Source organism: Ooceraea biroi, chromosome 4 (assembly GCF_003672135.1).
Source record: "Ooceraea biroi isolate clonal line C1 chromosome 4, Obir_v5.4, whole genome shotgun sequence".
Taxonomy (NCBI): Eukaryota; Metazoa; Arthropoda; class Insecta; order Hymenoptera; family Formicidae; genus Ooceraea; species Ooceraea biroi.
The window spans coordinates 1,018,976-1,038,669 of NC_039509.1; the positions used below are offsets into that span (position 1 = coordinate 1,018,976).

Genomic DNA, 19,694 nt, shown 5'->3' on the forward strand with positions numbered 1-19,694 from the left:
ACGCGCGTTATTCTAGAATATCTGCTCGAGATAATAGCCGGAGTGAAAAGGGGAAGAAAGTAAAGAAGCGACGTTGCCAGAGAGCTTGGATATTGTTGGCAGTTGTCTGATATAAAGTGACCGTATTGCCCGACGAACTGACCAGTCTGCCTCGTCAACAATATTGGTATCGCCTTGTGAAAATATCAGCCAAAGAGTCATCACTCGTGAGTATTCTTGCTCGCTACTATATTAATCGGGAAAGCGTTTCAAAACCTTGCAATACGTGTTCTGAGGAGCTCAGTGGTCGAAATCGCGTGCGAATAGGGGTAGCAATCTTCACGATGATCATCCTGCATATGTTAATGATGTCAGGTAACGTAACAATGAATTGAGTGATTACATTCTGGCTTTGTATCCAGCGAAGCTGTATATGCAGCAATCTGCGAGAATATTTGATATAGTTCTGAAAATACATGGTAAACAGAGTCTGCGACAGAAGTAATAATGTATGGATAGTAGAATTCAGTGAATATCGTGATACTGTGTATTAATATACGGTAAAACCGGTTTTTCTCTTTGTGCCAGAGATTGCACCAAAATCCGTATATATTTATAACTAATATCAATAATGTATGCGCATAAACAAAGTTCTTAAACGAGCCAAGTCAGAAATAATTTTTTACTATTTTTTACCTGACAAGATATGTTTTGTCAGAGGTAAAGAATTTTGTATACAAAATTTGTCTTTATAATCATATTGCATTCAAATTTGTTCTCATGATTGAAAGTTTATATTAAATTTTATAATTTTGGTGTTTTTTAAAATATGAAATTCGATTTTAATCTTATTATCATACATTATTATGCGGTGGGTAATATGCAGAATTCAAGATGCATTCCAGTTTATCATTATCTGATAACTGTTGAATGCAAGGAGAGTTCATGCTTGTACCTAGCAGATGACTCTGTATGTATTTGTTACACGTTATAGTTGCTAAAATTAATTATTGTTAAACATACTATTTAACATACTATTCAGCTATACTTTTTAAATAAAGAAATTAAGATTTAATAAAATGTTAAATTGTTTAAGTACATAAAGGGTTTATGTGCATAGAAACATAATCACATGTTTTTACATAAACATTTCTTTATTATTAATTAAAAAATTATAAAAATTGAGATATTAATCAGTATTGATTTATAATTTTATTGGTATATCCTGAGTGTAAAAATCCAATGAAAGAATTCCCACCTGCGAATGTATAAGAGAACGCGAATAAAGGAGGAAGAGAGCAGAATTGCATAGTTGGTGCAACCGATTTCTTCGAGTGAGCAAGACGACGAGAGTGATGAAGGAAGAGACGGGGCAACCCATAGGAACATCGTACGAAATGGTTAACCATCACGCTTGCATCACGTGCTCGTATAACCGGCCTGAGTCTTTACCGCTTCTTGTCAGTACGCCGGTTAATCCGCTCAGGCTGATCTACCTTTGAAATCGCTTCATCCTCATTCTAAACATTGTTTTTAACACAACAATGACTTGAAAAGTCTGATTTATTTCACAAAAATACTTAATACCACTTTGTATCGTTATAATCATTTTATTTAAAAAGATCTAAAAAGTCTGTCGCATTAAACTTTCACATTTGAAGAAAGTTCTTTTCGGTTTAAGAGAAATATGAATAATTGCATCTTATAAGTTTTATTCTTGAAAAATATTTTAATTTTATAATTGTTTATGATTCAAAAGTCATTAATATTTTGATATTTTCATTAAAACAGAATAAATTAATTTTAGATTATTAAAAGTTATCAAAATTAATATAAACAACCATGGAATATATCTCGCACACATATTTTGCATAAGGACCTTACAGTTTCGTAATTATCTTTCCATTATATAAGAAAATTAATTACATTTTTCCAAATGCAGTCCCAAATGCAAATTACGTTATGTTATATCAGCGAATGCTCACTCGCAGTCACCAGGCAATCCGATTATAAGATTTAATAATCAATCCAATTCGCACATCTTGTCATCACCAGATGACAGATTGAATGGATCCCAGATGCAGTCGAATGGAGGTAGCAATCGTATTGCGCACTTAAGCGCACCGACTTCTGCAACTCGAGAGGCGCATGCGTTACAGAAGGGGTAAGAAAACCGCTCGGTCAAGCAAGCGGGGTAGGAGAGTCGAAATCGGGTGGTCGATGCAGCAGGATCAACTGCTCCCGACAGTCCGTTTACATTAATTTGTCACGCGGAGGAAATACTCGACGGTGTACTCGGCCGAAATTGCACGTTTCGCAGCTTCAGATCGCAGGAGCTGCGAAAGGCGCGGAGGGGGAAAGTCGTCGAGATATCTGGTATATCGATTCAGGGTGAATCTTCGACACATATACACGTAGCATCAGTGCGCGCGCGCCAGTAACAAAGCGTGCCGGCGACGAGGGAAACCATCGTCATCGCCGCCGGTTTTAACTTCTGCGAGCAAGCAGGGCTCCCCCGCAGCCCGCTCGACGTTTATCCGAGGGTGGAAAAAGATGGGCGTTGAGGTGTTCAACTGTCTGAACAATTATCTGGGAGTAGAACGCTGCAAGAAGTCTTACTTAGGTAAGGCCACGCTCGCGACGTTGAGGCGACGTCGCATCGTCGCGAGTGCACGAGAGCAACGAGAAAGTTCCGCGTGCGCTGTCACGGGAGCCTCCCATCGATTAGCTAACTTGCAGTAGGAATCATTGTACCAACCTGGATTACCGTTAACCGAAACCAAATGGTTCTTCCGAGAGGTAAATTATCGTGTAATTTTGAAAAATCAACATAGGACGCTGATGTCAGTCATCAACCTATGACTGGTTGATGACTAAAACCTACTAGAAATAACTAAAAATCACTCGAACGGAAAATTTCTTATCTTGATTTATCATTACTCTTTAAAGATAAAAATGCTGCTGCTTGCTTGTTATATTCTTCTATAACGGTATCGAACAATTGGCTTTTTATAAACCACCCTCTGGTTGACCCTAAATAATTTTATCACCGAGGTCTCGCTTAATCGAATAAGTGCCAGAAGTTTATTACGTGTACTGTCACTCATGCTATCCGTCATTGGCAAGAATACGTTTCGATTAAGCCTTTATCTCTTTGTATAGTGTCTGCCTGCGCATCAACGTAGGTGGCAAGTTGGAGGCGCGGTACCATTTTGCGCACAAATCATTCGACGGGTAACTTAATAAAGTACATGTGCGACTTAATCAAAGCCTGATTGCGCCAATCATGCTGAATATTATGCATGAGCGAAGCATCTCTTCCTGATGCCAAATTTAGAGGCGTCATTGAACCTATTAATCCTCTTAAGGATGCCGTAACTATTTTTAAAATTTATTTGTCAACATCGAGAGTAACGCATACACGTGTTACTCGTTTCACTTGTGTCGAGAAAAGTCTTCTTCAAGATTAGATAAAGAATGTGAAGGCTAATCAGACGTATCATGCGCGCACGCTTTTTCTGGTACACCCTGTATATTCCTACGGCGAAAGCAGTGGAAAAGTACTGGCAGATTCGTAGAGGACTGCACGAAAGTAACAGGAATATCGTTCCGTAGGAAGATCTAAGGTAGACAGCGACTCTAAAAGAGCCTTTCCAAATTTCACTCTTTGTGAAAGTTCAAAGGGTGAAATACTTCACCACCTCCAACAAGAGCAGACAGATTATCTATATGGAATTGCCATTACATATACCTGGAAAGTGCATTTATAAATCTTATCTAAAGCGACGTTCTGTTTGTTGGAGATAATAAAGTATTTTATCGTGAAAATTGTTTAGTCACGTGCAAATGTGTTAGTTTGACGCGCGAAGGGGTACATGCGAGAAGCATTGGGATTAAATGTTTAAGTAATTTTTACGAGTTCTTCCACTATTTGCGTATCTCACGTTCGGCATTGACAAAAACATTAATTGGCGGATTTTAAGCGTTATCGAGAGAAAAAAATTGGTCGATGCTCCGAACGCCGGCAACTACGGGGCGTGGTGGAGGGATGGAGGTGGACGAGCACGTGCTCACCGAGTGATACAACTTTTTATCCATGTTAAATAAGGTGACGCGTTCGTGGTGGGGAAATAACGAGCGAATGGGAACGCGTGCGAGTCGGCGTGCGAAGCGAGACGAACGGGAAGAGCGCGAGCAAGAGTGAGCTAGACAACTTTTGAGGGACTGGTGTGCGTAGGGTGTGCACGTGATCGAAAGAGATAGCACGAATGGAGAGAAACATGAATGAAGCGAGACACCAGAGAGGCTTTGAGTGTATGAGGTATCGAGTATGAAGTGTACATGAAAGCACAAAGGAGAGAGAGAGATAGGTGATACGAAGTCTATCGCAGTACTCAGTAACGTAGCTCGAACGTATTAGAAACCAATATGACGAATTCTGTCACGATAAACCTGATGATTAATCCATGAATCACCATCAGAACTGATAATTTGGATCGGCTGTTAAACTCGTGTAGTGGAGCTACTTAAATATCCGAGCTTAATTACTCAAGTAATTAAGACCTTGTATCTGAATCAAATTACCTAAATTTTTGACTATTAGATCTAATACTTGAATAATTTTAGTAATGGGGATATTTTTAGTATCCAAATACTGTCAAAGTTCTGAAGAAACGAGCACATACTCGAGTACCCAGGTATCCCGACTATCAGCTGTGCTATAAGCTTGCTATCGATTGATGCTCCAGTCTCGTGGACGCCCACGTCGTTCCTGAGATGAAGGAAGGAGGGAGACAGAGAGTACTTGTATGAGTAAATGAATGGACGAGTGGAGAAGGCCTGGCGAGAAAGACAGAGAAGGTAGATGATAGAGAGGGGAATCCTTGTATTCGCGGCACGGAACTTCGTCATTGTACATCACTACTGACGAAGTGCGCGTCGCCACGCGTCCACCTTTTCGCGTACACCTGACACAGGTGTGTTAACGAACCCGGGGACGGTGTTACGGTACGAGACATCGTTGCAAGATACCTGCGAGTTTCACGTTTACCTCCTCGGGATCGTGCACATTGCCCTGATAGAGGAAACGGAACTCCCTAAGGGACGAGTGTGAATCGTGCTGGCGAACGCAGTCCGTAGTGACTGAAACGAACGATTACTGCATTGCTAGAAAATGTTTCTCGTTGCACCGGCCGACAACAATCGTTGGATCTACGCGATGCACGGATTGGAGAAGCCCATGGATCATGTGTCCGGTAAACGAAATTGTCAAGCGTGCTTGAAATGTTTGAGCTACCGTTTGGGAACGTGCATGATAGGATGCATCCGAATGTCTTTTCAGTGAGAACTCAGATGAAATTCATCATTAACGTCAATTTTATGTACTCTTAGGGTTCCTAGTCGATCATATGCACATCAAACGCGTCAGGAAAAACCGCAGAAAGATTTTCACGTCGCTCGTTTCTTGCTGCAAGCTAAACCTATTTACGAGAATATGCTAATATTAGCGACGCCGTCATGTCGCGATTCACACTGTTCACGTGTCACGCAAATGCGCGTCTGCATTCTCAATCACACTGATCTGTTGCTTGTGATGGAGCACGCGTGTAGAGAAGAGAATATTACGCGCCGGTTTAGTTGTAATTTGCATATGCGTCGCATGTCAATACTATCATTAATAAAGATATTTCTCTCTTGGTGCAACTTGTTACTGTATAGAAGCTTGACACTAGAGATCTAATTAAATCGCTTGATCACGCACAACTCTGAAGAGTATGAGCTATATTATTCATTAAAATCGTGCAATTTTGGATTTAAATATAATGTAATACTACACTTTCATTGAGTACTTGCTACAAATTGATATTGCATATTTTGAGCGAGAAATATCGTTTAGATAATCGCTTAACCGGCCAGCTTCCGTGCCAACCATCATCTGTGTGGCGCCTAGATTATTTTTTTCGTCATGTTGCACCGTTTCTAGAGTGCTATTGTATCAAAGATTCAAGATTCAAGATATCTCAAGATTCAAATCCATTTCATCACGCTCAATGAATCACGGAACATCACAGCGAATCCAGCTTGACGTATCCGGTCAAGCAGTCAACAACCAGTTCCCATTCCATTTGATTTCTAGTTAATTCGATATCTCGGAGAGACGGAAGTTTGAGATTTTTATTATCCTGTCGCCGTCAAAACATTCGCTGTACTCTGTCATTAGTAGGAGTCTGCGTGATAACGAATAGAGTTAGGCTGACCACGAGGATCTCACGTGAACAGCTACGTAGAGCGCGTATTTACCACATTAACGAGATACGAGTAGGAACTGCACACAGACGTATAGACCATTTTGTTGATAGTCTCGCTAAAACGCGGGCTATAAATAGCTGCAAGAATAAACGCGAAGGTCGTGAATAAACGTAAAAAAGTATGCGTGCGCGACTTGCATTTATGTGGCTCTCGCGATGTATGAATGTGAATGACATGTTTCTCGATAATACGGTTGACCCTAAACTTGGCATTCATCCTACATGAAGTATATCTATTTTTAAAATTTTTTATAAATTATATATGATATATTTTTATGAACCATTAAAATCTTCATAAATATTTTCCACACGAAAATTACTATTATTATAATTTCTCAATTATTTTATGAATATGATTATTTTATAAAAAACTCAAATCAGGTTTATATGAAATTATAATTATCTTAAAGAGAATTGTACAATTTTGAGAAATCTCAAAGCCCTTTTCATTTTTAGTATTTTGAACCTTTGATAACGCCTCAATTTACATATTACTTTTAAAACGATTGCATTATGCCTGGAAGTCTCATCCTTGATATTATTGAGATGCAAATGCATACTCTTCGAAAGTTCACCGAGATCAAACTACTCATTTACTTCCATATTATATCAATCATAATTTAACGATATAATGCATAATTCTATCTTGCACTATGCATATCGAATTATATATTATACAATAATATGTTAAATCGAAGCGGTCAATTTATTACAATTTACTGACATCATTTTATTGCCTTGATAATAACCTTGGCAAGAACTTCACACTTCGAGCATTTGGCACTTCAATTTAGCAAACTGAATTATATAAAGTGTATTTTCACCTTACTGCAAACAAGAAAATAGATATCTGTTCTAAATATTCGCATGAGTGTAAATAAATATCTAGATTTCCTAGACGCAGCCACATTATTACATCACACATTTTCATGCACAATTAATAGTCCAATCAGAAAAATAAAAATTTATTATTGTAATATATGTTAAATTGTACTGATGACATTTTTCTCTAGTGACAATTACATTGTTTGATCAATTCTTTACTCGTAATTTTTTGAAGAGATATCAAAATCACGTTCAATGCCAATCCAAGATAAAGATCAAGGTGTAATTATCAAGCAGAGTAAACAATAAACGTGCGATAAAAACATGAGTACATTGCCCTACGATAAGAAATCCTTCATTCAGGCAGAAGGGGAAGATTTTTATTAATTTAATATTTATTAGTGACCAATTCTGTACATGTATCTGTACATAAAAGCAGTATTCGTTAACGGGACGCGAGCCAAGCGCGATGACATCCTTTCGGGCGAGCTGCGCAATATTAATATAACATTTTCATTCGCGGCCACCCCGCTCTCTTTGCTCCGCGCGTATACAAGTTTAACGTAGCTAGTGTGTGAGTCACATGTGTCGGGGATGCAGAAGAGCACGTCTCGGCAATCTTATTAGTCAGTCATTTCGTTTTGTGCAGCCGGCAGTGTCATGGCGGGTTCCGTCGCAACTTTGGCGATCCTCTGGGTGTCCCTGCAGACGATGGGACTTCTGGGACATTCCCATTCGATCGACGCGAACAAGCTGCCTTCTTCCCTGCAGAATTACCTTGCCAGTTACACCGGTAAGTGTCTCATCCTGATCCGATTTATGGAGCGAAATGTGGATCAAATACCGCAAAACACAAGAAGGTCGAGAGATCAATTTCACTGACAATTTAGTTCCGCAAATACTTCCATAAACACACCTCGGTAAAAATCTGGGTTGAAATTAGCTATAATTAAATTTAATGGAGCCGCTTACGAAACCGCGTAGCTGCGTTTTTCTGCGATCTCGGTTTAAATGCGTAAATGTAATATTGTTCACCTTGTAAAATCGCACATTTCCGAACATTTAATTGGGTTTTTTAAATTTTAATTTAGTTTTTTAATTTTAATGTTACTTCGCCGATTGTCTATCATCGAACTCGGACGTTCTAGCAGTGATTGGATGCGGTCCAAATGTAACATTCTCGATTTGTCTACTTGCTTTGAAATAAAGACCTAAATTGAGTTGAAAGCTTTATTTAGAAAATAGTGCTTGTGCAGTTACATAATTTTATTTTTTTATAGATATATCATGTTATTCTTGTTTTATTACACCACACACTAATTATTACAGTTATCTTATTGTCCCACGATATTTTAAAGAAGTGCTTGCAGGATTGCCAGCCTCTAATTACGGCTCCGAGGCCATCGTGGACACGGGTCGTTTTCAAAATCGGAGGTTCCCTAGAATCGACGAGGCGACTTTGAACAATTCAATCACGTTCGCGCAGACACTGGTCGATCGCATGAGTACTCTTGAGAGGAACATTGCAAACGCCGGCATCGAACTGGAAGCGCAGAGTCCAGCCCAAAAGCAATACTGGGATTCGTATCCTTCCGCGGATGCGTTTGACAGGAGTATCGATGCCATCGTAGCAGTAAAGGCATCGTCATATCTCGTTCATCAAAATTGCCGAAGGTACGTTTAACAATCCAGTAATTAATTAGCAAAAATTAATTAATCTTATTAATGTTCAGAACAATGTCTTTCCTTTGTTTCTTTACAATATTTTATTTTATTTTACTTTGTTGCAGATTCGGGTTAGATAAGAATGATTGCGCCCGTTACATATCGACGTTGGGCCTGCAGGGCACCCCGCTCGGTCAATCCTGTGCCGCGGTGCACAACGTAGAGTGCGACGAAATGTCCAAGTATCGCAGCATCGATGGCACTTGCAATAACATCGACAATCCGAGCTGGGGCAGCGCGATGACCGCGTATACCAGAGTCCTCTTCTCCCAATACTTCGACGGTAAGAGTTGTCTCCTATCGTGACCCGCGCTCCCATTTTCTCTAGCCTACCTCCTTGGCATTTATCAACGACATTAGCTCGCGATATGGCATCGTTCTCATCACTCTCGTCCAGGCTTGAATTGCATACATGTATATCGACCATATCATTAGCCATAGGGAGAAATAATTGCTAATCGCGCCGTACTTTCGACCCCGTCGCGGACCGTAAGCAGCTCCCGCGCGCAAAACCAACCCCTTTTCCGAGATTTTGCACGGGAACAAGTTCCGTTAGTAAAGCGAGAAACGTGTGGAACGCGCGCTTTGTCGTTAAAGCCTTTGTCGTTCATTCTTGTGTGGAATAATAATCGTACAATTATTTGCAGCCTCTGAACGTTTTTAGCGCTTTCCTTTCCTCTCCACAATTACCATTCAATGCCCCATCTTTTTCTCCGCATTGCGGTTCTTCTCGTGAATAGGATCGGTTTGCTAACGAAGCGAGATTTTTCGGGTAAAGTGAACTCGCGGCACACGCGAGTTCTTCGAGATAGATACGTTAGGGAACGGCAACGGCAGAATGTTATAATGCAGAAAATTGTACTGGATTGTAAGATTGCGACAATTACGAGAGATCAAAAGTTAACGCGGCTCTAATCTTTATATCGCGCGCGCTAATAAGATTTACCGCGAATGTCGCGATAATAATCGGTGTTAGGTAAGTGTTATTTTATGTTTTATGGCACGTCACGCGCGCCATCCATCACATATGCAATTGTAAATTATCATTGTTATCGTTTGCAATTAAATATTTGTTAAATGTCACGTCACGTGTGCGTTTCGAGAAGACGTAGCGATGGGAATGCGTCATCATGGAAACGTACGTGTTGATAAACATTCATGTGGTTTAGTCACACTCGAACGCACGTTTGTTCGGGAACGACAATCAGAAATAACGATAGTGACTGACAACAACGGCAACAACAACTGCACATTATCTTCTCGCACAGTCACCGCGAAACGATAGCACATGTGTCATACTGCGATTACGATAACGTGCATAAAAACAGATGCATGGTTTGCTTTGAATCTCGAGCCTTCTTAGCCAGATGAGGAAGATTCCGGTATTAATGTTTCCTTTTTCTGCAGAATTGCAGGTCTCTTTAGCTTCTTATTACCCGGATCAAAAAATCGCCGGATAACACGTAGCAGTTTTAGCATTCCCCGCGTTACGTCAACATCATTCATGGTTGGTGTATCAGATTAATTTCTGCGTTGTGCGCGCTTCTCGACATTTATTCATTTAATACGCATCTTAGGACACCTAGAATTTACAGACTTTAATTCTAGAATATGCTACTAAACTAAAAATTTTATATTAAAGACAAATAGCCAAGAAAAAGTAAATGCTATGTTAAATTGTAACAAAATGCTATTAAATTGTAATTAATTTATATTCTAGAATCAAAGATCGATCGTTGCTAATTTTAGGAGACTCACCATTACTTATCTCTGTTCCGCCTCTTAGTGTAGCACTAAAATCAGGATAAAATGTCGAATTCGTGCTTTCGAAAACTTTCCCGAAACGAAAACATAATTAATCGAGAATACAAAGAACACGCCAACGAATTCGACGTTTTGCGAGAATGTAATCTGTAGAAACTTAGTTACATGTGAAGTCTGTTTCAGTCATTGCGCTCATAGGAAGCAGATAACCAAGCTAATTTTGTTGTAACATTGCGCGGTGAGTCCCAAATTGTGCAGAGACAACGTGATGATATCAGAAGGATATTGAAATTCGCGTTGCGTGGAAGATAGATAATTTTGCGAACAGATTGCACTTTTATTTTCTCATTTTTTAAGCCTGATAGCTTTGATAGTCGAAAATCGCCGGTTCCTGTCTTCGCTTTCTTAAATCTAACCGGAACTGCGTCTTGAGTGTCCAGTGCCATCACGAACCATCATCCTCGACCTACTAACCCACCTGCCTCACTCAACAACCTCCGTAAGACACATTAACACATGTGTGTGCGTGTGTGTACGCCTGTGTGCGAAATATACACCCACATAACATACGTGCATACATACATGTACATATATACATGCAGAAGACCTACACGCATACACTGATCCTTGGGCGCTAATGGATAAACGTTCGTCGATTGGCTTAACAAATTATATTCTGTGATTTGCATTACAGTTGTTGTGCGATAAGGCACATAGAGCATAAAATGCCTGAGTGTAGCAGTGAATAATACTGCCTACAATAGGGTGCCCCGGTCGGGAGATTCTATCCAGCAGTAGAATGTGTATGTAAACTAATTCGGATATACCTAATAATGTATCATATTTATTATATGTAACACTAGTTCTCGAGTTCTCTTTTCTGTTCAATTTCTGCGGCAATGCAATTACGCGGCTTTCGCGAAGGCACCCGAGCGAGGGAACTCGACTTGGGAGTGCGCTGATCTGCATTCACCCACGTTTGTCTTACTTGCACTTAGCTTTTTAACGCGCATTGTGCAACACGATGTATTGCGATACATGTCAGCGAGCAAAGTAGTAACAATCCAGAGCCTTGTTTCCGACTAAACAGAACTTTTCTCTACACGAACGCTTAGACTTTTTGTCGACATAACAAAGCTCTCTCATCGAAGCGTGTAGAGATCCAACGGCTTTACCACATTCGCGACATGCATCCTCGATACATTCGGAGTTGCTGATCGCATTTAGAACCTTCTCCCAACTCGGTTCACTCGTTCGTACGCCTTGATCGATCATCGTGTAGATTAAGTTTCACGGGACGTTTCTGCGAGCGTTCTCGATCCGAGTGGCCGTAACTACGATGCCGGGGCGTCGGTTATATCCGCAGCCGTTATTACGAGGTGCATACAGTCTATACGGTGCTTACGTCTCTCTCTGCCACGCTTAACAAGCAGCAAACGGCTCGTCGTTCGACAACGCATCAGAACGTTGAAGTCGATGTAGTCGAAGTATTTAATCGTACTCTCGCTTTGCAGCACGAGATCTAGGGATTCCTCGGGGATCGATCAGCTCGCCAGGAACGTGATGAGCGCCTTTTCTTCACAAACGCGTTAGTGATTAACATTAAACGTTAATTAAAGCGTTAGCATTAAACAATAAACAATGATATTTTTCGCGATTCGTTCCACGATTCACGGAATACGCGAGTTCATGATGTGGACGAGATTGCACCTCTCTGATCGTTCCCCGATAAATTTATTCGCGCGAACAGGGCAGGTCAGGAGCAGTTAGGATCTCAAGATTAGCACAACCGGCGGTACACTCGCCTATTTATAGCTAGAACAAGAATATTTAGGCGGCCATCATTTAGCTACTATCATTATCTCCTCTCGTGCTGCACTGCCACACGTATCATTTTGAGTGAGCGCGCGCGCGCGCGCGTTTGAGCTCGCCAAAGTCGGAGTAATCACAATTGTGTTCACCTCTTGTATCGTGCGACTATTTAAGATTGATCGGTATCTTTGTCGTGGAATTCCTGTCGTATCATTTTCCATTATGATTTTCACTTGATTTTGGCTTGACTCAACTTTGCGATTACTTTGATTAACTCTCGCTCCTGCGGCTGTTCGGCCAAAGCACACGTCGTATCAAAAGTAGCACCGATTTACTCCGATTTTGCGAGACTGCGAGTTGTCAACGCGGCAGAGGTCTAATATTCGTTTTGGGAAGCAGGCATCCAAGAACCGAGGCACGTCGGACAAACAAAGAAACCACTACCAAGCCCGAGGTTCGTGAGCGCCGCTTTGTCCACTGCGAACGATCAGTCGGATGCTAGCAGGACACTTGCTATGATGGAATGGAGCCAATTCATCGCTCATGACATGGCCCACACCCCAGTTCGGAAGATGGGTAAGCAGACTTATATAAAAATAAATTTAAGCGACTAAATTTAGCCGATGTGGCTCGATTGATTCTTCATTTGTTGCGTAAAGCTTGTGCGAACGTCTCAATCGATTGCGTGTATATAGTCTTATAATTAGACACACACATATCTAAAATTAAAATTTATTCTCTTGTTATGATTATTAAAAACTCACCTTCGTTTGCAGTCTCGACTGGAAAACCGATTTCTTGCTGCCAACCGGATGGAGACACTCTGTCACCACGTCACATTCACCCAGATTGTTCTCCCATTAGCGTGCCGGATCGTGATCCCGTTTATGGCGAACATTACGTTCGATGTATGAATTACGTTCGGTCATTACCCGTTTTGAGATCGGAGTGCACTTTCGGACCTGTGGAACAAGTACGTGATTATTACGCATTTGGAATTATTAAATTGCAACACTTTTTTAGTTAAAAAAATTTAGTCATAAAATTTTGAGGATATCTATTATAATTATTATAATTAATTAAATAATAAATTTTTAACAATAATTCACATAATTTATAATTTTGTATAATTAAATAATATGTATAATTTTCAGATGAATCAGGTGAGCCACTTCCTGGATGGTTCCACGATTTATGGGTCTACTTTGAAGAAATCACGCGAGCTTCGCACATTCGAAGGCGGACGTCTTCACGTCGACATGCGGAACAATCACGCGTACTTGCCAAGAGCAGCTGCGGAACTCGCGTCTCAATGCGGGGAGAACTGCTATAATTCCGGTAATTATCAATTACATTTCTATCATTTGCATTTCTTGCAAATCGCTTTATAACATTCTAATAAATATGTATGTATTTGCCAGGTGACGATCGTGTGAACATCGAACCCCAACTGGCTGTGATCTACACGATCTGGCATCGCGAGCACAATCGCATCGCCGACAAGCTTGCCAGTTTGAATCCGGACTGGACAGACGAGATCCTGTACCAGGAAGCCAGGCGCATCGTGATCGCCGAGATTCAGCATATCACTTATAAAGAGTGGTTGCCCATTTTGCTAGGCAGAAGATATATGCACGCCACTGGCTTCACCGTTACAGGCAACAGTTATAGCCGCAACTATAATTCTGATGATGAACCGGCGGTGAGCAACGAAGCCGCCACCGCTGCGCTGCGTTTCCTGAATTCACTGATGCAAGGGAAGTTGAGGTAAGAATTGTGAAAAGGTAAATCTTGAGATATAGTGAGATAACAGAAATGATATATACGATTATCTCATTGCAGCTTGCCAGATAATTCCCGTCAGCAGAACAGAACGCTCCAGCTGGCGGAGCACTTCTTCAATCCGCGCGTCATTGAGTCCGAGGAGGTGTTCGACGGACTTCTCCGTGGTCTCGCTACGCAAACCAGTCAGAAAATGGACATCAGTCTCATTCCAGACGTGAGTGCAATGATAAACGTTTCCTCGATCTCATACGAATGCCGATGGAAAGAATTTTTCGTACTAAATGTAATCTTCGCCATTTCTGCGTTACAGATGACAAGCAAATTGTACACCCGTAACGGCAATGATTTAGGCTTGGATGCCATCAGCTTAGATATCCAGCGTGGCCGTGATCATGGTCTTCCAGGGTACAATTACTACCGCAAGTACTGCGGACTTCCTGCTGCCAAGAGCTTCGACGATTTCTTAGATTACATTCCCACAGAGGTAAGCTCAGGAAACGAATCTTCTTTCATTTCTTTCATAAATTCTTAAGACAAGCGAATCAGTATATAATTTAATATAAATATAATAATATTAATATAATCGCCGCTCGGCTTTCAGATGGTGAGAAAACTGCGTACAACATATTCCCATCCCAACGACGTTGATCTTATCGTGGGTGGCATGGCTGAGAGGTCTGCAGACGACAGCATGGTCGGTCCGACTTTCCGTTGCCTCATCTACGAGCAATTCTCCAGATCTCGCCGCACTGATAGATTCTTTTACGATTCCGCGACGCAACCGCATCCCCTCACGCCTGGTAAGCTGAATTTTACCTGCGTATCTTATATTCCCCGCATATTTAAGTATTGTTGTGAAATTTAAATCTAATTGATTATCACACCGTTACAGAGCAACTGCTACAGATGCACAACGTCAGCCTAGCACGCATATTCTGCGACAACGGTGACAACATCACGCACATGCAGCGGAACGTGTTCCTCAAACCGCAAGCCGGGTAAGTCAACTTTTTACAGTTATCACACGTTAATGCAACTTAAAATATACACTTAAACGTATATAAACCCAAAACTCGTTGCCCTTGTATTAATTGTGTCTTGACATTTCAGAAACGAGTTGAGGCATTGCACAGACTTCGAGGCGATACCGAGCGTGGATCTATTCGCCTGGGCGGAGAGAGCGAAGGCGTATCGTTGAAGTTGCTGGTTAATTGGCTGGTCACATGCTATAATCGCATCCGATCGCCCGTGGACGTAGTGCGGGCTTGACGGAGAGAATTTACAAGTCGTAGAAAATGCGGAAGCGAACGCGCTAGGAGGAGCGATTGTGTGAGACTACGTGATACAGTCTCATCAGAATCGTACGAGGCGTCGCGACGGCGATGTCATGATCTTCCTTCCACGATGACCGAGGCACAAGATACAAAATAAGCCAACAGTGAAGCCACGTGACTAGTCGATTAAAGATATCCGGCAGCCAGAACTGCAGACTGAGCGACGCAAAAGCGAATTGAGGATTGCAAGCCTGAACGAAACGGTCGAGTCGATCATCAGGAGAATCGTGCTAGTTTTCATCACTCGGTGACCGGTTTCACTTGCAGGACTGCATTTCACGACAGTCTGATAACTATATAGTCTGATATAAACGTATCTATAGTAGAAATAGTCCTGTAATCAATCTGGAGACATACGTATGAGAATGGTGAAGAAAAGTACGAGCGCGTTACGTGTATGCTTATGTAGAAGATCTGTATCGAGTCTTGGACGTACTTAGCGACTGATCAGTTTGTGATGATTTAGATTAAAATGAGATACGATTCTCATTCAAGCGGTAGTAATATTGCAATATCGTGTAAGCGAATGAGCAATAAATATATTATACACATATGAATATAAAAGCGGAAATGTAGACGAAGGGAAAGACACAAAGTATTACAATTATGGAAGCAAAAAAAAGAATACATTTTTTATTTTAAAATATAATTCGCAAGGTGGGCGGAATTACGCTCTAACTGGAAACCATATAATTTATTAGACAGACATAATCGGTATCATAGCAGATCTTAAACGCAAAATGTAGAAGGGATATAAAAAAAACGGCGTCAGATTTTACATGTCTATAAATCGATGTACTGCGCGAGCATTTTTAAGCGTGTGTGCGACGTCCACATGCATGTAAAATCAAACTCATATTTTTTATTTTAAAAACTCTGTTGTATATACAATGTCTGCAAAATTTATTTATTGTAATGTGATCGATTTAAAAAAATACAAGATTTATGACGTTCAAGTCACAAACGACGTCCATGTCAAGTGTAAATACAATTTTATAATTCTTATAATTTTTATAATTCTTTTGCAGGTAGATAAGCAAACGTATCCGAAGCTGAATCAAGCTATTTATAAACGCGAAATCTTATACGAATAAACAATGTTTTATCAATTGTACAATTGAAAAGTGCTTTGTTCATCTAATATTCCGCGCCCGAAATTCCAGTTACGCGATGGATCCGACAGAGCAACAGTCAGTGAATCGAGTCATGAATTTCATAAGCTACGTGGAATACATATTTTATACCTGAACTGTATTTTCTCACGGCATATCGGACACATGTCCAGCTTATTTGCACACGTTTCACAGGCTACTACGTGATGGCAGGTCATAAATAGAATATTTCGCCTATTACTGTAGCAACATGAGCACGGCAAGTCTTCCTTATCTGGTTTGGGAGGTCCGGTGTTAGACGCACAAGCCGCGCCTTCCTCCGATTCCTCTTCTATAATCGATAAAGCTGCGACGTTACTCGATATATTTTCTATATCTCTCTGTGAACTTTGATTTTGATGCGCTCTAGATGGTCCAGGTTGATTTTGCGTTTCTATGGCCGCCAATGGTTTCCTGCTCGGCAAAGCCTGACTTTCCTTAACATAGAAATATTTAGCTTAGATTAGATTAGCTTAGATTACTTATTTTGTCATATAAGATTATCTTCGAGAAATATCTATATAACATAAATATGAAAACAAAACTCACAATTGGTTTGAAGACTAAATAATCCCATGTCACCTTACGACCCTGTTCCGCGAATTTTTGACCTTTTATCGTGAGTAAATAATGGCAGCAGGGCTGCACCAAGGCATGCCTCTGCCAAGGATCCTCATTAGGGCGCCAGTTGCGCAATCGTACGCCGCAATGGAAGCAGGGAGTTTGATCATCATTTCCCTTGTAAAAGAATCCCGCTTCTGCTAGCTGCTCCCTAGTGTGTGGCCACTGTCTATCATGCCAGGAGTAAAAACTGTTAAGGCGATCACGGTAAGCACAGTACTCGGGATACTTGGCATTTTTCACATTGCTCGTGAAGGTTCCGTGCGAGTCGTCTAATATCCCACAGACATCCTGTCCGACGTCTTGGTCCGTTGATGATGACGAAAAAGGGTTGTAATTTTCTTTTATTGGTACATTCCCGCAAGGAACGTTGTTGACGAATTTGCATGTCGCAGAGAACAACTTGTGTTGTATTATCGGATCTTGGTCTTCTAGCCAATTGAGTATTTTCAGTTCACATTCGAAACACTTAACTGCACTATCTCTCCCGAGATAGTAAAACCCAGCTTCTGCAAGCCTATCGGCCCGAATGTAAGGCACAGGCCAATCCTTGAAACTTTCGAACCTGACAGATTCATATCGATAATCCATTTGTACTGTACGACTGTCATCAATACTGTGATCCACTTCGTCAATAAATACATCGTTTGGCTTGACATTGTTTGATGATAACAACAGATGCGGTCGTACGCTTGGGAGGATTTCGAAGATGATGATCATCTTGTCCTGACGTATCACGTACATGATATAAAGTTACAATAATAGTTGGAAATAAATTTTCAAAGCCTATAAAAATAGAGAGAAACCAATTTCAACACGAGGATCGAAACTTTTATTTTTTATGCTTTTTATGCGTATTATTATACTTTTTATATTAATTTTTATATTAATTTTTATATTATTTTTATGCATATTATACGCATAAAAAGCATAAAAAATATGTAGCAAAATATACGTGTAACTTAGCGTGGAAGAAATGTTGCACTTGCAAAATACGTACTGTTCTCTCCGTAATGTCGTAAATTTACAAAAGTTGCCGGAATGAATTTTAAATAGCACTGTATGTTGAACGTGTTAATGCATGAAATGCATAAAAGAGCCACATCTACGTTAATTTATACTGTACATTATTACGCGTATGATTGTATGAACATCGAAAAATGAGTGAATAAAAGTCAGGTCTGCCCTTCGAGACTGCTGCAGGGACAGTAACGTAAGGCAGGTAGTAAGGCCCACTAAGACCCCAAGACTACGAGTACTTTCACAACGTTCTTTGTGATTCATTAATGGGAAAGCCTGCAGCGCTACCAAGCGATTTATTTATTTCGCTCGTTAATCTTATGCAATTCTGTTCCTCTGCCTGATGCTTCGAAATAAAAACACAGTTTAAAAATTCAAATATTTTATTTATCTTATGTAAATTGTAAAACAGTGATCTCTCAGAATGCAATATGTTATGCAGAATGCAATAAGAGCATGTTTTGCTATAATGCATGTAATCTTGAATGTTTTGAGATACCATCGACGAGAGCTTGGAGGAAAGATTTATGTGACAAATTAAGATTAGAAAAGATTGTTTTGTGGCTAATCTGTATCATCAAAGATTTTATTTCTGAAGATGTTCTCTTGAAAAAGATAGATTTGATTGAAAGTGCACGTGATTGATATATTGTGGAATAAATATTTCCATAATTTGTGTACTTACATTTTGAAGAATTTATATTCTCTTCTTCATATTAAAAAATTTTATCGGAATATTCTGAGCAAATATGATCGATTAAATTGTAGAATATGTTGTTTGAGTTACATATAAGAAAATTAAGTAAAATTGGGGGGTACAGATAGCGATATATGTAGCTGAATATATAAATGAAAATATATGATATATAAATGAATAAATATATATGAAAATATGAAGACTGATGACTCGTGCCTCATTATCATTATTTTATTTGCAACTTGATATTTAAAATATCAATAATTTCTAAACTAAATTACTTATGGGGCAACGATGCATCTTGTTACGATGTTGAGGCTTGCTGCACTATAGTAAATTCCTTACCTCCCTTTTCCAGGGACAGTTTTATAAGAATAAGCTGGAGCGAAGCGTCTTTGTCATAAAGAAGCAAGATGTGCTTAGATTTCGTAATGGATAGATCTTGAGATTGTATTAGACAATTCAGTCAAAATACCGTCTTACAATCAGCGCTTTGCTCAAGCTATGATTATTATATATAAAAACATAATTTAAATGAAAATAAAAGTTGAAAGCTAAGAAATTATTTTCCAAAACTAACTATCGCGTTCTTTGTCGTTATTATTAGGTACACATGATTGACTTTAGTATGCGATTGTTCCCACACTTATAAACCATGTCTTTTGACGAGTTA

General features: G+C 40.0%; 2 protein-coding genes across 9 annotated transcripts; one reads left to right on the forward strand and one right to left on the reverse strand.

Moving 5' to 3' along the window:
* The first annotated feature begins 8 nt into the window (after nucleotides 1-8).
* Nucleotides 9-16,646, forward strand: LOC105283623 (peroxidase-like). Of its 7 annotated transcripts, XM_026968793.1 has the most exons (14): nucleotides 2,238-2,602; nucleotides 4,956-5,234; nucleotides 7,762-7,905; nucleotides 8,471-8,786; nucleotides 8,903-9,120; nucleotides 12,813-12,989; nucleotides 13,190-13,386; nucleotides 13,568-13,751; nucleotides 13,835-14,180; nucleotides 14,256-14,412; nucleotides 14,509-14,682; nucleotides 14,800-14,998; nucleotides 15,091-15,196; nucleotides 15,309-16,646. In XM_026968793.1, the coding sequence occupies exons 2-14, from the start codon at nucleotides 5,153-5,155 to the stop codon at nucleotides 15,394-15,396; spliced, it is 2,388 nt and encodes a 795-aa protein (XP_026824594.1). In that variant the 5' UTR covers nucleotides 2,238-2,602; nucleotides 4,956-5,152; the 3' UTR covers nucleotides 15,397-16,646. The 7 variants fall into 7 exon arrangements, with proteins under 7 accessions (XP_011344834.1, XP_026824594.1, XP_011344832.1 ...); XM_011346532.3 differs by lacking the exons at nucleotides 2,238-2,602; nucleotides 4,956-5,234 and adding an exon at nucleotides 9-206; XM_011346530.3 differs by lacking the exon at nucleotides 4,956-5,234.
* Nucleotides 16,150-19,215, reverse strand: LOC105283622 (E3 ubiquitin-protein ligase XIAP). Of its 2 annotated transcripts, XM_011346526.3 has the most exons (3): nucleotides 18,305-19,215; nucleotides 17,233-18,090; nucleotides 16,150-17,120 (listed from the first exon to the last, which is right to left on the reverse strand). In XM_011346526.3, exons 2-3 carry the CDS (start codon nucleotides 18,046-18,048, stop codon nucleotides 16,746-16,748), a joined length of 1,191 nt encoding a protein of 396 aa, XP_011344828.1. In that variant the 5' UTR covers nucleotides 18,049-18,090; nucleotides 18,305-19,215; the 3' UTR covers nucleotides 16,150-16,745. The 2 variants fall into 2 exon arrangements, with proteins under 2 accessions (XP_011344828.1, XP_011344827.1); XM_011346525.3 differs by having other exon boundaries at nucleotides 17,233-19,215.
* Between the last annotated feature and the right edge of the window lie 479 nt (nucleotides 19,216-19,694).

Bases quoted from the DNA above. Each gene is read 5' to 3' on its own strand.
- LOC105283623 (XM_026968793.1), top strand. From the start codon at position 5,153: ATGTTTCTCGTTGCACCGGCCGACAACAATCGTTGGATCTACGCGATG. The intron at 8,787-8,902 runs GTACGTTTAACA...ACTTTGTTGCAG, and splicing joins GTTCATCAAAATTGCCGAAG to ATTCGGGTTAGATAAGAATG. The intron at 14,413-14,508 runs GTGAGTGCAATG...TCTGCGTTACAG, and splicing joins ACATCAGTCTCATTCCAGAC to ATGACAAGCAAATTGTACAC.
- LOC105283622 (XM_011346526.3), bottom strand. From the start codon at position 18,048: ATGTACGTGATACGTCAGGACAAGATGATCATCATCTTCGAAATCCTC. The intron at 17,121-17,232 runs GTGAGTTTTGTT...TTCTATGTTAAG, and splicing joins ATTTAGTCTTCAAACCAATT to GAAAGTCAGGCTTTGCCGAG.